At 43.5% G+C, this 17,267-nt stretch overlaps 1 protein-coding gene across 7 annotated transcripts in view; it reads right to left on the reverse strand.

Moving 5' to 3' along the window:
* The window catches only part of ATG2B (autophagy related 2B), an 83,303-nt gene that overhangs the window by 17,687 nt on the left and 48,349 nt on the right, over nucleotides 1-17,267 (reverse strand). For 5 of the 7 annotated variants that reach the window (XM_042944223.1, XM_042944225.1, XM_042944221.1 and 2 more), the window contains 11 exons: nucleotides 15,646-15,848; nucleotides 14,168-14,394; nucleotides 13,375-13,483; nucleotides 12,255-12,449; nucleotides 11,228-11,329; nucleotides 5,923-6,001; nucleotides 5,407-5,614; nucleotides 2,389-2,458; nucleotides 1,938-2,020; nucleotides 1,263-1,384; nucleotides 856-1,010 (listed from right to left, as the gene is read on the reverse strand). In XM_042944223.1, the coding sequence (XP_042800157.1) occupies nucleotides 856-1,010; nucleotides 1,263-1,384; nucleotides 1,938-2,020; nucleotides 2,389-2,458; nucleotides 5,407-5,614; nucleotides 5,923-6,001; nucleotides 11,228-11,329; nucleotides 12,255-12,449; nucleotides 13,375-13,483; nucleotides 14,168-14,394; nucleotides 15,646-15,848 (1,553 nt within the window). Of the gene's footprint in view, nucleotides 1-855; nucleotides 1,011-1,262; nucleotides 1,385-1,937; nucleotides 2,021-2,388; nucleotides 2,459-5,406; nucleotides 5,615-5,922; nucleotides 6,002-8,087; nucleotides 8,181-11,227; nucleotides 11,330-12,254; nucleotides 12,450-13,374; nucleotides 13,484-14,167; nucleotides 14,395-15,645; nucleotides 15,849-17,267 lie in introns of those variants that run through there. The other 2 variants (XM_042944222.1, XR_006204047.1) reach the window with 2 other exon arrangements.

Consider the following 17,267-nt stretch of genomic DNA (forward strand, 5'->3'; position numbering starts at 1 on the left):
TATCAGAAAGAATGAATCAGAGGAAAAGTCTGCACACGCCCCAATGATGTACTTGGCCAAAAGAACACAGGGACCCACAGGCTCTAACACAGGCACTTCTGCAGGGGCTGAGTTCTTTACAAAAAAAAACAAGAACATGAAAGGGCACATTAAGAATTAATTCCTAGGGGACGCCTGGGTGGCTCAGTCGGTTAAGCGTCCGCCTTCGGCTCAGTCATGATCTCACGGCTTGTGGGTTCAAGTCCTGCGTCAGGCTCTGCGCTGACAGCTCAGAGCCTGGAGCCTGGTTCGGACTCCGTGTCTCCCTCTGTCTCTGCCCCTCCCCTGCTCCTGCTGTCTCTCTCTCTCTCAAAAATAAACGTCAAAAAAAATTAATATCTGGATTGATCAGACTTTTTCAGTGGCTCCTCTGTCCTCGGAGAACACTCTCCATGTTACCAGGCTACTCAAGAATGCCCTGTGAACAACCAGACAAGGTCAGCTAGAGCTCAATACTTAATGCAACAAACCTTAATACATCTGCTATTTGATCTGCAATGATTTCTTTACGTTTAGCTATGATCTTTTCATATAAAGGAGGCAAAATAAATCCTCGACTAACTTAAAGGTCATAATTTAACTGAAACAGGCAAACAAATTTGACACTGCATTCCACTTCTTTATTCTACTAATTATTTAACACCGGAAAGCTAAGCAATAAAAAAATGAAAAATTAACTCATCATAAATAAAATACCTACTCCAGCATTTTGTATAGTTTCACAATATCATTTTAAAAACAAACAAAAAAGAACCCCAACCATTTTACAATAAGTCCTCCTCTCTGTACAGAGGAAGGCAGGCTGTGGGGAGATACCTGTATGGTCTGAACCATTCTGTTTGTGAGTTCCAGAGCAGCCATCGCTGTGGAAGTGCCAAAGGAGGCGGCGCCTCTCTGAAACCCTCGGACGATGCGCCCGTCCTTCCGGTACTGCTCGATGGGTAACCAGACCAAGTCCTTCAGGCCTTGCACTAGAACGACAGTCGATACAGGGAAATCAGGAGGAGTGATGGAGCCCGGGTCTCTGCCATCACTCTCACCCTGGGGTTTTTAACCTGAAATGGGAGGCCAAGTGTTCTTACAGGTGTGCATGACCACGCATGTGAATTTTCTAGAAAGATGGTCCGCACAAGGACTCTCAGAGGCATCCACGAACTCCAAGAGGGTTAAGAATCACAGATCAGGCAAAAGAAATCATCTTTTGATTAAAAAAGAAAACTCACCTAATTGTACTAGAGAGTGCATAGGCCCAACGCCTCCCAAGATCCCCGGTAGCTGGTTCTTCTTAATGTCCGTGAGCCATTCGGTGATGGCATACGAAAACAATTTGTCAACACCTAGCAAGCTAGAGCAAATGACTATTAGTGTACAGAAAAGAGATTTGCAGGTTCAGATATTGTAGACATTCAGTCTGAATATATTACACACGGATGTATGGACACACGTATAATCTGGTTTAACATCAGTAATTTCTATGAGGCCTAGGTAACCAGTAGAAGTGTGTTCTTCCACTGCTCTTATTTCTTGAGCATCCAGGGATTAATTTTATTCTGGCATCAGGTTAATTCAATGTCTATAAATTGCTACAGGGCTCCCAGCTACTAAGAGCCATCACACTATGAATTTCCAGTCTTTTTGCTAAATAAACTGATTTACAACTTGGGGAAATTATTTAAAAATAACTACAGCTGTTTTTGAAAAATCCTCCTCTGTCCAAACTACTAGTACTCTCTCAGAATAAAAAGTAGCCCCTAACTGGGAAGCGTCCTCTAAAAACGAGCTCTCTGCAGACAATACTGGAAAGCAATTAAATTATTTAAGAAAACTCAGCATTCAATTTGTTGTACACTAACTGTACTAAATCCTCATGTACCGAATCATGTACCGAATGAACCTACCCGTGCCGGTAGAAGAGGCGCTTCAGCTTCAGTTCGGAGCAGTTTAACTGGGCCAGACCGATCAGGATCCCCGCTAGCGTGCCCTTTAGGATTTAAAACGGATTGATGTGTAGATTGAGAGACCTCACATGTAAAACAGTTGCTACTGGGGAAAAGCAAAGTAACATTCATTCACGAATAAAGCTAGAACACTTAAAATATTTACGACAAAATAATACACACTTAATAGGACATATGACACAACTTACAACAACTGTACTCATGGGTTCTTAAATGACGTTTACTTTAAAACCAGAATTTTAAAATCTTGCACATCATTTCAAACACACATAAACTATGACAGGAAAGGTTTAAAAATTAACTCCTAACAAAGAAAAACAAAGAGATAATTAGAAAACAAAAAAACAAAGGAGATAATTTTGTGGAGTATATTTATACAAAGTTTCCAAACCTGATCCATTGACACGTGTTTGCCGTGATAATCAAGTCGAATAGGAACTTCTGATGTGAATCTAAATTCTCTAAAGACAGAGAAAGGGAGTTATTTATATTCGAAAGTACTAACAGCTGAAATTAGATAGAAGTTAAATTTATTCAATTGGAGAATAAAAAACGAAGCCACAAAATGATGGGGATATAATTATCTGAAAGCCTAAATAAAGGGGAATGTTTTTTAGCTCTACCTTTTCTTAAGGTAATATGTAATATAACAACTTAACTGATGTTTATCATATTCTACATTAGATTTACTTAAATTTTCCTCACAAAAATCTTTTCCTAGTTTACTAAATAATGTTCACTTTAGAAAAATTCATTCTGGCAGATATTCTCCATTTATACAGGGAACAAACTGATAAAAGCAACCTTCAAGATTAAACCAAATGATATAATCATTACCAAGAAGTAAAAAAAAGAGAAGAGGTAAGGGATTTAAGCTCCATGGTGAAGCAGAAAGTGCCAGAAAACCCAGCCACGAATTCCAGTTTTACCAGTTATATGTGATGCGGTCGTGGGCAAGGAACTTAAACTCTGAACCTAAACATCTTTGTCAGTAAATTTTTTTTTATTTTTTACTTTTTATTTTAGACAGAGCGGAGCAGGGGAAAGGGGCAGAGAGAGAATGTCAAGCAGGCTCCACACTTGCCGAGAGCCCGACAGGGTGCTCGATCGCACGACCCTGAGATCATGATGTGAACCGAAATGAAGAGTCGGGACGCTCAACCAACCGAGCCACCCAAGCACCCCAAGTCACTAAATTTTTAAAATGCTACCTACACTGGTGGATTTTAGTGAGCATTCTTGAAATTAATGCTGATAAACAGGGTATCAACATACAGACACTGGGAGTTCTGTGACAATGAAGTCATAATTATATACCGATGGTATACCTCAAACAGAAGAAGCGGACTTCCCCAAGCTGGACTGCACATTGGACTTGAAACACAATTTTTCTACAGAGTTAATGTGTGCATTTATATCCTAAGCCATTCCACAAAAGCCCAGTTTAACCCACAGTAAAATGGAAGTGCTGTGTTTCCACCAGTCACTACAAGGAGCCTGGGACCCCAGGTCATCCCCCGTCTTCCAAATACACATCTCCATTTGGTTTTCTCGGCAACAGCCCCTTGACGCCTGCCTCCTCCGTCCGCACTTTCTTCCCCACGGCACAGAATATGACAAATCATCTATTTTATTTACTCGTAATGTCAACTGTATAGGGATTTTTCTCTACTTTGTTCACTGTGCCTAGGACAAGAGCTGGCATACACAGAGCAAGAGCTCAGTAAGTATTATGGAATGGTTGGGGGAGGGGGAGCTATTAGGCCATCACTTAGAAAACGCACTGGATTTGGGATGAAGACCTGTGTTCTGGTCTTGACTTGGCCACTAACTGTGTGGTCTTGAGCAAGTCAACTCACTTCTCTGGGCATTAACTTCCTTGTCTATGAAGGGAGAAATCTGGGTTATATCACTAACTACCACCCCAGGGTCCTAGGCCCTCTAGGAGCTTTTGAGTGTATACACAGAATTCTGTAAGCAATTTTAAATAGTCTAATGATAAAAATAAACATTTGCTTAAGTAAGTAAGGCGACACAAGCTGACTAAATAAAAAGCATCCAACCTCTTTGCTTTTAGGCCAGAACTGTTAACAATTCAATTTCTTTTGGACCGGTTATCCAGTGTTCACAAAAAACAAACCGGTATTCAAATGATTACTTCGGGTACACAATTTCTTGGTAGAAACAAAATAAAAGAGATCCTTCTTTCATGGTGAAAGGTCTGGAACCACCAGAGATCATCTCTCCCAGGATCTTTCCAATTCTCATATTCGGTTATTTTTTTCCCTAGTTCCTAGAGTACAGAAGATATATAAAACATGAAAGCACTTTAAAATAGTTACACTGCCTGCTTTGAGCCATAGCCAAAGTGTAACCTGAAGTCCACGTGGAAAGACAGAACTTGGGGACCATCGATGTCAGCAGGAGTACAGAAAACGAGGGGAGTAGCTGACAGTCCCTCACAACACAGGTGGCCTGGTCATCATCCTCGCTCCTTCCAAAGAGCCAAGGCTCCACGCCCACCATCAAGGGCTGGGAAAGAAGGAAGACGGGGAGAACGAACGGGTCAGGAAGCGAAGGCCAAACTGCAACGTGCGAGCGGCTGGCTGGGCCGTGGGGCAGTAACTCCAGCAGACGGCGGCTGCGCAGGGGACCGGACTTTCCTGACAGTGCCGACTGAGCTGGGGAGCGAAGGGTCAGGAGAGACAGGACAGTGCCGGGGAAGGGCAGACGGAAAACCGCAGAAAGTTCTCACGTGGGAGGAGGAAGCGCAGGAAGCCAGGGTGTGTAAAGGACACCATGTTTGAGGAGGTGCAAATACGCCATCACAGGGGCTGGGAAGAGGGCCGAGGAGGGGGAAGCGGCAGCTAAGAGGGAAAGGACACTCCTGCTCCAGAAAAGATCAGGAGGAAGGGCTCCTGAGCCAGGGCTGCTGTGTGTAATCAAGGGGTGCGGGATGCGCGAGGCCCGCCTGTAAATAAACACACCAGTCGACGGTCTGGCAGGCACAGAAAAGCTGGCGTAATCTCACGATTAGGGAGTGGTACACGAACACATTCGAGAACAACCTGCAGGGGCACCTGGCGGCGGTGGGGGGGGGGGGGGGACACGGGGAGGGACGGGGGGGGTACGGGGGGAGGCGGGCGGGGCGCTCAGTCGGTTGAGCGTACGACTCTTGATTTTGGCTCAGGTCATGATCTCATGGTTCGTGGGTTTGAGCCCCATATCGGGCTCCGCACTGACAACACAGAGTTTGCTTGAGATTCTCCCTCCCTCCCTCTCTTTCTGCCGCACCCCCACCAGCCCGGCTTTCGCACCCTCTCTTGAAATAAGCATTAAAAAAAATAATAATAATAAACCTTCGAAAGTCTAAAATAGCTTTACTTGTTATCCAAATTAAGTGATTTACCTAAAAAACACAGGCTGATCACTAACTGCTGCTTCTTCAGCTGAGAAGTCCTTCTGTTCCTCCCTGTTAACCACTTCCACGGAGCTGACACTGGTGTTCTGGGAGGGCTGCTTTGGCCCAGGGAAAGAAAGAACGAGATTTGGCTCCTTTGAGGTGCTTAAATGCCTCGGCAAACTGCAGGTGACGTCCGCTCCAGGAGACTTCTTAACTGCAAAGGTAACGTGCACATTGAAGATCCGTTGTGCTTCTTCAGAGCACCCGCTTAAAATCCAGGTAGCTGTAACTTGTGTTGCTATGTTTCACTTAATAAACACAATTACCGCTACAGAGAAAACGGACTTCCGCCTTTTAAGATGTCACTTTCACATATACTACGTTCGCGAAATATGAAAAACACACACAAAACACACTTCTATAAATCGGAATGAAGACTGGAAATACACTCTCAAACAGGCTTCAGAACAAATCAATCCAAGCACTTGTTACAGACATTTTCAAACTACACATATTTAATACCTTCTGGATCTGGAGCCATGAGAAGCTCTACTTCTGTCGAAAGACTCGTGAAGAAATCCTTCAGGAAGAACAAGGCATCCTAAAGTGAAAAGATGCAATTATAACCAAAGGGAAGGGAAGGGAAAGGCAGATTGATTCTAAAACTAAAAAGCAAAGGGTCTTAAAGTCCCATATTTGACTTCTTATTCATCTACAATCTTTACTGTGTGAGGCGTTGCTCCTCTTCTCTCTCTCATCTAATCTTAAAATGAGAAATCTTAAATGTGAAAATTAAGACACAGAGGGGTTAAAAATTACATAGCTATTTCTGAATCAAAATGAATTTTACTTTTCTTGGAAATACAGCATTCTCGGTCTTCAACACTAGCTCTCACCGCAAACCGGCGGTGGTGGTAATACCGACACGAGCAACAGCTGGTGCCGCTCAAGTTCTCACTGTCTTAACGTTGCCTTTACCGCCATGTTATGCTGCCTTAATACGCGTTCTTCCTGGAACAGGGCACTCAGAATCAGTAAGCCCAGTCAGTACGGTCTCTTCTGAAATTACATAGGAACAAAAATGCACAGGCCTGTCTTGATGTCATCTGAATAAACCGTATTTGCCCATTATTAGCAGCCGCATTTTACCTCCCTCCCTCAAGCCAACAAATCCATTTTGGAAAATATGAAAATGAAATGCCTGAGCCTCTTCTTTCTAATTCTTCCCTTGCCTTTGGAAAAATCCTAAATAAATATAGCACGTTAATATCGCACCAGAAAAAGCGATGTGACAGTCAATTACAGGGCACAATATTTGGTGGCATACCAAAAGTTTGGTAATTCCAAGGGATCTGATCAACTAGTAACCACATTCACCAGAAGTATAAATGATGGAAGTTAGAAAGGTATTTTCCTAGGTAACACGGCATATGGGAGACTGAAGGATGGGGCTGAAGAATACGCAGCTACTTATGGAAATATTCTGGTTCTGCAGTAGGGTAGTCGGTTCATGATTTGTTCATTATTTTATTATGCTTTACACACGTATATAACTTGTTATTTACATTACATAATAATATGCAGATACACGTATGTATATATACACACATTTAATATATATGTGTATTGAGAACTAGATGTTAACAAAGTTAACCTAAATGTTACCTGTCATTATTGGACCACTAGATGGCGATATTTTAACACTATAAATGCTTTGACTCCATGACTGCCTTCAAAAAAAAAATACTAGTAAGAGAAAACTCTAGGTAAAAATATGCTCTAAAAGGGGCACCTGAGTGGCTCAGTCGGTGAAGCATCTGACTCTTGACCTCGACTCAGGTCACGATCTCGCAGATCCTGAGCTTGAGCCTCACGTCGTGCTCTGTGCTAACAGCACAGAGCCTGCTTGGGACTGACTCTCTCTCTCTGCCCCTCCCCTGTGCTGCGTGCTCTCTCTCTCGCTCTCTCTCAAAATAAACATTTTTTTTTAAAAAAAAGGAAGACTACAGAGACAGCGGCTTTTATCCATTTTTACTACAAATGCACAAAACAGAAAAGGGGTACTAATCACCAGCGTTTCAATGTTCTCAGAAGTTTTGATTTTGTTATTTATGCTACTCTTTACAACTCGATAAAACCTGATTTTAAAACTAGCCAGAAACAGACCCTTCACAAATAAGTGTACAAATGTCAAAGCAGCACATGAAGAGATGCTTAGCACCATCATCAGGGGAAATCCAAACTATAACCACAATGAACACCAAATAAGACAGTTCAACACACAACACCAAGTTTGGCCAGAGTGTGAAGAAGAGGCAGCTCTCACCTGCTGCAGCGGGAGCATACGATGGTGTAACCGCTGCGGGGAACAGGCAGCTTCTCACAAGAGTCAAACACACATCTGCCTCGTGACCTGGAAATCGTTTACAATACCCAACACGAATGGAAACCCAGATCCACAAGAAGATTCGTACACTAACTTCATAACAGCTCTATTTATCAGAGCCAAAACCGAGAAAACCACGCAAATGTAAATCAGTAAGTAAACGGATACACAAATTGTGGTACAGCCGTACGGTGAGGTCCGTACTCGGCAATAAAGGGGAACAGACTGAACAGAAATGAACAGACCTGCCTCAGCACAGAGGGAGCGCGTGGCAAGGGAAGCCAAATACATTTCCACTCACACGAAGTAGTGGGACAGGAAGGCTGACCCGCGGGGACGGGAAGGAGGTCAATGGCTACTGGTGGAGACCGACTGCAAAGGGGCCCGGGGGACTCTGAAGGGAACAGAAAATGTGCTCTGTTTCAGCTGGTGTAGTAGTTACTCACGTGTGTATCTTAGTCAAGCTCCAACGGTACACCTAATATCCTGGCACTTTACTGTATGCAGATTATACCTCCATACAATCAATTTCTTAAAAGTTTAAAAAAAACTTGGTTTATTATTTTTGCAAACAGACTACAGTTATTCTAGCTTTAAGGTCCTATGATACAAGATATTAACAGTACAATATGACTTAAAGTGTTAAAATAATTAATTTTCATGTCATACTCAGGCAACTAGGCAATGATGCTAAAAAAACCCACCGATATGCAAACTGGCCCTGCCACGTATTCACCGTTTCCAACCTCAGCCAAGCACAAACTCACCTTACCAGAATGGCCTCACACGTCCTCTCACACCCTGAACTAGACCCTCGATGCCTTTACAAAAAGCTTCGTGTGACTAACTCCACTGCATTCCTTAAGACCCACCTCAAGTGTCACCTCCTCCAGAAAGCCTTTCCTGATCACCCTCCACACTCTTCTAAACTCCCAGACGCCTAAGGAGCCCTTTCTGCTGGGGTGTAACATGCTCTGCCTATCTTTACCACTTGTACTCACCACAGGGTGTTTAAAAAGTCCTCTGTTTTATGTCGGTCCTCCCCCCACCCCCACCGCCTCGTACAGAGGTCTCTGAGGATGGGTGTTTGCCTAGCTTCGTATCTCCAACATCTTAGCACAGAAGCTGGGACAAGGCTGGCATCCAGCAGATGACCTGGGGTTAATAAGCATGTCTTCCCTATGCAGATTTCCAGGCAGTGAGACACTGAAATGGATCCCAGACTAAGAGAGCCAGGCAATCTGGCCTCTTCATATTTCAGATCCCAAACTGCCTACTTACACGACCGTCGTCATCTACTTACCCTCCCCCAGACGAAAACCACCCCTTCCGCCTGGTATCCTGCCGGCCCTACGGGTACACCGAGCTTTGGAAGCAATGGCACTGAACTTCAACGGCAATGCAGCTTTTTGAAAACGTGAGAAAACAGTGTGTGGCTTTCATACTTGATCCAGTTAATAAAGTCAGAGATATGTTCGCTGAGAAAAATATTACTCAAAGCACAGTCGTTCAACCGATTTGTTTTCAAAAGAAAACACAGAGAATGCGAGTAATTGGTTTTCTATCCAGATGACCATTTGCTATCTCGAACTAAGGTGGGGGGGGGGGTCGGCGCAGTGAATCCCTCCCCAACACTTGGGAGCATGGCTGTGTTCTCCTAGGGTTCACATCTTGGGGAATTATTTCCGGCTACTCCTCAGTTACACCATAACAGTTATTTGTTTTCTCAACGGTTAATATTTTCCCATTTCAAAATCACAATGCTTTATAGCTCTGAGTAAGAAATTAAGCCCACTATTAAAGAAAAAAGCATATTAAAGGAAACCGGGCTAAGTCTGGCAAAGTCATGCTTTAAAGATGCATCTCGCACAAATTCCTGCTCAGGCTGATGAGTTCCACAGATCAAACTTCCCATAAATACTTCATCGTATTCCTATTCCAATACAGGCCAATGTATGGATGGACCAAATTAAAATACGGGCATGCAAAGATATTCTTCTCCTAACGAGAGAACATAAATCTCAAGTGCGCATCAGCAGGACCGTCCCAGCTCAGAAGCGAACAGTATTGATGTAAAGCCGTGGGGAACTTCTGCGCTTCACGAGACTTTTCTGAGAAATGCCTGTATTTTATGATATAAATATTGATACATTATTCCTGAGATATCTGCTACTTATTTAGATAAGTCACCATTATTCAATCCCTACTACTTAAGCAAACCAATAATGCTTCCCACATACTCTCTACTTCAAACCTGAGCTCACAGCAACGTAGGCTGGGACGGGACAGTTTTGTTATTTCAAAAGCAGGCTATTCTAACAACTCCATTTATTTTCTGTTGTCACGTGCTTCGGTTAGTAAGAACAACAGACCTTTAACACCGTGCGCCAGGCACCAAGCTAAATATTTAACGCTCACTATCTTCAATCTTCATTTTTACAACTGAGGCTACATCTATTACTTGGATTTTACCAGCAAAGAAACGGAGGCGTGGAGAAAGAACCTGCCCGGAGCCACACAACCAGGACAAGAGAACCGAGATGCAAACCCCGGGCCCGGGCCCCACACCGCCAGGCCGCACGCCTCTGAAGCACCACGTGGTCGTGCACGTTGAACGAGTGTGCCCAAGAGGTGCCGGCCAGGTTTTACACAGCCGAGTCAACGCAAAACCCGCAATAATCTGATGGGATGCTCGCTAAAACATGGCAAAGTGCATGTCTTTCTGTTTCTCCACAAATCTCTGCTGCGTGTGATCTCTTTCGGTACCAATTTCGTGATCGGCCAGTCTGCCCAGGGCAGTGGGAATTCTCTTCCAGGTGCTGCGGTTAAGACAAAACCGCTCACGGGGCGCCCGGGTGGCTCAGTCGGTTAAACGTCCCGCTTTGGCTCCGGTCATCATCTCGCCGGTTCTTGAGCTTGAGCCGCGCACGGGGCTCTGTGTCACCAGCTCAGAGCCTGGAACCGGCTTCGGATTCCGTGTCTCCTTCTCTCTGCCCCTCCCCCACTGATGCTCTATTTCTCTCTCAAAAATGAATAAACATTAAAAAAATTTTTTTAATTAAAAAAAATAAAAAAGACACAACCGCTCTTATCTTTCAATCACAGATAGGAGGGAGTCCTTCAACACTCCCTGAAAACACCCGTGCACCTGCACGAGCGTGTGTACGTGAGGATGAGAGCGTGGGAAGCAGGTAGTCAGTGCTGCGGCACGCACGCGACGAGGAGACAGGGAATAACATCGAATGTTTACCCGCCAACAGAGCAGGTCCCAAACGCCTAACGAGTCCGCCCTGCTCCTCGCCAGCAGAACTCTGCTTCAGCTACGCGACTTCCGTAAAAGTGAAATCGTAAACATTTTAATTCTCCTAAATTGAACCTCTTCTTCCGGACGTTGGACATTTTTAAAATCCCGACTCCCTCAAGAATGTTTGCGGTACAAACCTGATCAATATTGAGGCGAAGTGGCATCAGTGACACTCTTAGGCAGCATTCCTGCGGTGACCTGCCAGACTCCGGGCGCACATGTAACGCTTTCACTGTCAACTACGAGAGGAGAAAAACATTCCCCCCCCCCAATGATATTACAACCTCGTTTTCATTTAAAAAGGACAAACAGAAAAGAAAAGAAAAAAAAAATCCCATTTGTCTTTCTGACACGAGAACTAGCCGTGGAGTTGTTGACCTTTTCCCTTACAAGCCTGACTCAGACTTTTCTGGGTCACACGCTCCCTGAAGAGTCTCATGAGAGGTATGGGTTCTCCTCAGTGGACAAGACGCGGGTGACGGTGTCGTCTCCTGGGGGTCTGCTGGGCCCCTGAAGCTGACTGCAGCCATACTCCAAAGACGGCTGCTGTGACGTTTTCTTCCGGCGAGCCTGAGCGAATCATTTCTATTCCACTAAAACTTGCAAAGTGTTCGAAATCTGGAACGTTTCCAGCTTCCAGCAACACTAAGTATTCTGTGTAGATCACTATGGACTTCTGGTTTTCCTCAGGCATCAATATGCTGGCAATTATAATTAACGGACCCTCCAAGTGACGTGTAAAATAATTTTTAAAACATAAAACTTTAAGCAGCATATTTAAAAGGGATTTTCATATTAAAATGAAAAAAAAAAAACAAAAAACCAACCCAGCAATTTTCCCCAGTCTAAATCTTCTGCAGTTAGATATAATAAAAACACTTTTTCTTGGGGTGCCTGGGTGGCTCAGTCGGTTAAGCGTCCGACTTTGGCTCAGGTCATGATCTCACAGTCCGTGAGTTCAAAGCCCCGCGTCGGGCTCTGTGCTGACAGCTCAGAGCCTGGAGCCTGTTTCAGATTCTGTGTCTCCCTCTCTCTCTGCTCCTCCCCTGCTCATGCTCTCTGTCTCAAAAATAAATAAACATTAAAAAAATTAAAAAAAAAAAAAAAAAAAAAACACTTCCAAAACTAATATAATGACAGAAAATAGGAGGTCTTAAATCTTACCATGTTGGAATGAGCTTTTCGAGGCATCTCTTTACTGCAATACAGGTACAAAAACTTATTCATTTGTGATGTTGCCAGACGATCTCGAATTTCAAGATCCTGCACGATGAACACCTGCCGGGAGACTGGGTGCTCTAAGAGGCTGGACTCGCATTCCGGCTTGCAAGGGGGGTAGACCTCGTGCTGAAACTTCACCTTCACAGCCAAGAGGGAACACACAGCAATTTTTACTTTTTATTCAAATTAGAATTCCTCTTTCAAATGCAAAACATCCCTCACCATTTTTTGAATTCTCACTTTCGGAGAACGTAACAGTTCTTTATTTGTTCACGTATTTATTGATCTATGTGTCCCCGACAAGGATAAGCTTGACTGACATTTCTTATTTGATCTTGGCAAACTCCCTATCCTTTTCAGGCAAAACCCTCAACAGGAGTAATACACACGATCAGCACCTTGCGTACCTATGAAATTGCTTGAAAGTGAATCAACGCATGCAGGGTTCAAGTCCCAAAGAGGGAGGCGGGGGGGACGATCCTCACCACAATATTCCTATGTTAAGTACCCTAATATATGACACTGGGCACAATCCCAGACAAGCTGAAAGGATTAAATGCATATAATGTCATTGGTGGCCTGAACATACTGGTCCCTGACATTCACGAGGGACTGACAGAGGTGCCATCCGACGGCAGGCCCTCTCACATAGACAGACACTCAAAGGCAGTGGTTCCCCAAGTGTGGGCCTGGAAAAGGGAGTTATCAGAATCGCCTGGGGACTCATTAAAAATGCAAACTCGTGGGCCCCACCTCAGACCTACTGGATCAGAAACTCTGGGGCCCAGCAACCTGTGTTTTAACAAGCCCTCAAGGTGCTTCTGACCCCTGCTCAACTCTGAGAGACACTCCTCTAGGGAAAGCCTGGGAAAACACAAAACCCCTCAAACTTCTCAGAACATTTAAGAAAGAAAAAGAGGTAAAAGTTTTACAGGACCCCTTGCACTTTTCCAATCCAGAGGCGTGGGGCTGGTGGCTCAAGACCACAAGGTGGGGGCGTGACTCCGAACCCCCATTAATGCTCCCACGTCAGGCACTTTTTTCCTTCAAACTGCCATCTCACCTTGCTTAACTGTATTTCCATTAAAAAGTCATGGTTTCTTCCTTTTCCCCCACACACCATGTTACGTCCATGCCTCGTGGGTGTGTGAGAAGGTGAGCTGTGAGGACTGCTATAAATGGAGAAAAAACAAACAACAACAACAACAACAACAAAACCTTTTATTGCAGGAATATTCAAAGAAAGGCAATGAATGACCTCAGGAAAAACAGTAAGATAACAAGAGAAAACTAAGATTATAGAACCATCAACATGTTGCCACAAACTGTATTTCTATGTGTCAAAGCCAAACACACATTTAACAAGTACTTCAGGAGCCTCGAGCCCTAGCCTAGCACCCAGCAGGATGCTGGAGAGAGTCAAGGGCACACATGGTCCCTGCCCCCTGAGGCACAGGCTTTACTGCACTGCCCTCACCTGCTCACATAATGGTCCTTCTGAATGGAGGCCAGGGCCTGGGTCTTATTCATTTTGGTGAATGTGCCTCTAACGCAGGCTCTGGCACAGGGTAGGTGCCCCAAAATTGTGCTGAATGGAAATCACTTAAGTTGCCTTAGTTTGGTAAACATACAAACAATGCGAATAAGTTTACAAATGAAGAGCTTTTATATTAAAGGAGTAACTTAAATCACATAGTTTTCAATACTACTTTATTAATACTCCTTAAAATGACAAATTCTACGTATGCTGTGAAAAGAACATAGTGGCCTGTAAAAAAAAACAAAACAAAAAACTTCTAGTAAGTTTTTGTAGAAACTTGTAGAAACAAGAAAAATTCTTGTAGAAATCAACTTACATATAACTTTTAGCTGGAGAAGTAGGAGGGACTGTTCCAAAATCCTTTCCTCCATATAGATGCCAAACAAGAGAGACTTCTTTAACAACATACCGGACGACAGGGATGGGAAAGTGCACTGGGGCTTTGCTTGTATCTGTCTTCTTAATGGGCTGACTAAAATAATTCTCTCTTATGACAATTGCATCATCAACCATTATTTTTACAATTGGTTCTTCTTCCTTCTCCTACAGCAAAGAAACAGGGAACACATCCTATCTTGTCGCAGTAGAAACCACTGATTACGCTGCTTATCTCAAGATTTCTTGATTCTGCATTCTTTTTAACAATAATTTCAATATACAAAACGGGGCTAGTTACAATGTAGTAATCACCACGTTGGATACTCTGCATTAACCATAAAATGGACTTTCTGTTCTATGTAAATCATTCCATAAAAAATTTTTATAGTCTTCAGTTTGGCTTTTACTATTTGTTTGATAATAAAAAAGGCACAGATATAGCAAGTGTCTATCTGTGTGTATGTGGAGGGGGCTTTATAGTTCTCTAATTCAAAGTCAGTATTACATTTCAAACTTAACGTACTTCAACATGCTGACCAAATTACCATGATCCTAATGATAAACTTGTTGGGAGTTTGACTGCTTTTTAATTTTCCAGGATGTAGTAAAACAAATACACTTACCTGCCAAATCACTACCGAGCAGTTTAACACATATATACACTAAATGGTGATGCATAAAGTTCCATTTCAGCACCAATGCTTACCCATTTCAGTAAACTGTGGATTCATTAAATCCAGACCATCCTTTTTAAGTATGAGCATGACTCTCTGGGGTACATGGGTGGCTCAGTCACTTAAGCCTATGACTCTCGATTTCGGCTCAGGTCATGATTTCACGGTTCGTGAGATCAAGCCCCACGTTAGGCTCTGAGCTAACAGTGCAGAGCCTGCTTGGGATTCTCTCTCTCTCTCTCTCTCTCTCTCTCTCTCTCTCTCTCTCTGCCCCTCCCCAACTTGTTCCCTCTCTTTCAAAATAAACAAACATTAAAAATAAATACATTAATGTGAGCATGACTCTAACATGGAAATGATACGTATCAACCATCCATCAGCCTTCACACAAACCAGATCTTATCTTTCCCAATTCTTGGACTAGCAACTCTAGATAGCACTCCTTTCTGCCACTTTAATACTCTGAAGAGCTATCTTACTACACACAACATCTGCAGCTTAATAATCTATGTAGAAAATTTTGCAAACATAGAGCGTTCTTCTCTGAGTTTCTGAGAAATGTGTCATAGAAATAGTAAAGTATAGCAAACATTTGCAAAGCCTCCATAATAAATTACAAAATGAAGTCATTCTCAACTACAAAGAGTTAAAATAAAACCTAAAGACTCTTTTTCAGGTCCCCTTTGGTCAATTTTACTTGCAACACTACCTTAAGGCCTCAGTTACATGATCCATTTATTACCTGAATAGTTGCTCTTGGTGCAAAAAGAATGCAAAAGTCGTCATTCTCAGTGGGAGCACCTGTCATTGCATCACTGATCAGGTGGTGTGTGAACGAGGTGTAAGCAGGGCCGGGCTCCTGAGACACGTTCCCACTCTCATCTGGAAACAGGAAGAGGTCTGAACAACACGGCTCCTGAATCTGAGATTTTTCATTCAAAACACCTAGGTAAAACAAACAAAAACCAAAAAAAAAAAAAAAAAACACTCAATTTTGGCACATTTTGAAACATCGACAATAATGCTTGGTAACCGTTTTAACCACATGTCAGCTGCACACTGTGTTGAACGTTTTCACCGGCCATATCTCATTTCTGTCTGACAATAACCCTCTGGCCACTACTAAGGAAACTGACAATAAGTTTGACGTTCTCCAAGCAAACAGTGAATGACGGTCTCATAAAGTCATAGAGAGTCTCCTCCTAGTTATTTGGCATCAGTGAAGCTCAGAAATTCGGCAGCAGCTGACTAGTGTTGACTGGAGGCTCCTTAAAGCCAGATTTTCATATGAACAACTCTGTCCTGTGGGTGGAGCTCTGGAAGAAGCTTCTGGGACAATAATGCAAGGGGAGGGAAAGTGGTTACATATGGCCGTCCCTCCCCTAAAGACTACAGGAAATCTCTGCTTCTGGAGGGGGGTGGGTTGGAAACAGCGGCCAAGCGGTTTTAGGCCAGGGCGTGGTGCCGTGTGACAGATGGGCTACTTCATCCGGTGCTGGATAGCCCAATGGGACACCTGTTCTCAGGTAGCTCTGTCAATGTGAAGTTCACAAAAGACCGCACGTGCGCCAAACCTGAATGTGAACGTACGTTTCTGTGCGTTTCTCCCACGTATCTTTCCCCATTCAGTCATTCCAGCCACTGGATGGACGGAGAACGCGAAGATGGATAAAGTGCCACTTTAGCCTCAAGAGGCTCCCAGACCAGATTTTAAATTCTTCTAAGTTACTCATCCCTTGTAAGTGCCTGGTGCACCAGAATACTGAAGCTGTCCAGTAAATATTCGTGAAATATTCTTTCCCACATAAGGAGGTTAGCTGCTAATGTTTATTACAGATAATGTAGCACACACAGGAAGCTAAAAAAGTTCCTGTTTGTTTCCTGAGTTCTAATTTATTCTAAATTAGAATGAAAGCAACATTTAACGCTAAACTTTTCTAATACCCGGAGATAATCTTTTAAAATTAAGATTTTAGAATATGTAGAAATGACTACGTTCATCCAATTAGAAAACAAACACTTTTTAGATGGATGCTTCAAAGTATTTAGATGCTTCAGTCTGGCTATCAAGGCTCTCTCACCGGCTGGTTCCTCCCCACCTCTCCACCTTTACTGGCCAATTCTTTTCAATGAGAAGGGAGCTTGTGCTCCAGTAACCGCCTGGGCTGTGAGATAATTAAGGCTTGTGCATGCTTCCGTGCCTCTGTCAACGTTCATGATCCTGCCAAGATTACCTCCTCTCCCTTCCACATACCTAAACCCCGTCCACTCTTGAAAAGCCAATTCATGTCACTTGCATTGAAGCCTAATGAGATGGTTCCCATCCCTCCTGAACAGCAGTTGGGGGATGGTGACACTTTCTGA

This window comes from Panthera leo, chromosome B3, assembly GCF_018350215.1.
Source record: "Panthera leo isolate Ple1 chromosome B3, P.leo_Ple1_pat1.1, whole genome shotgun sequence".
Lineage (NCBI taxonomy): Eukaryota > Metazoa > Chordata > Mammalia > Carnivora > Felidae > Panthera > Panthera leo.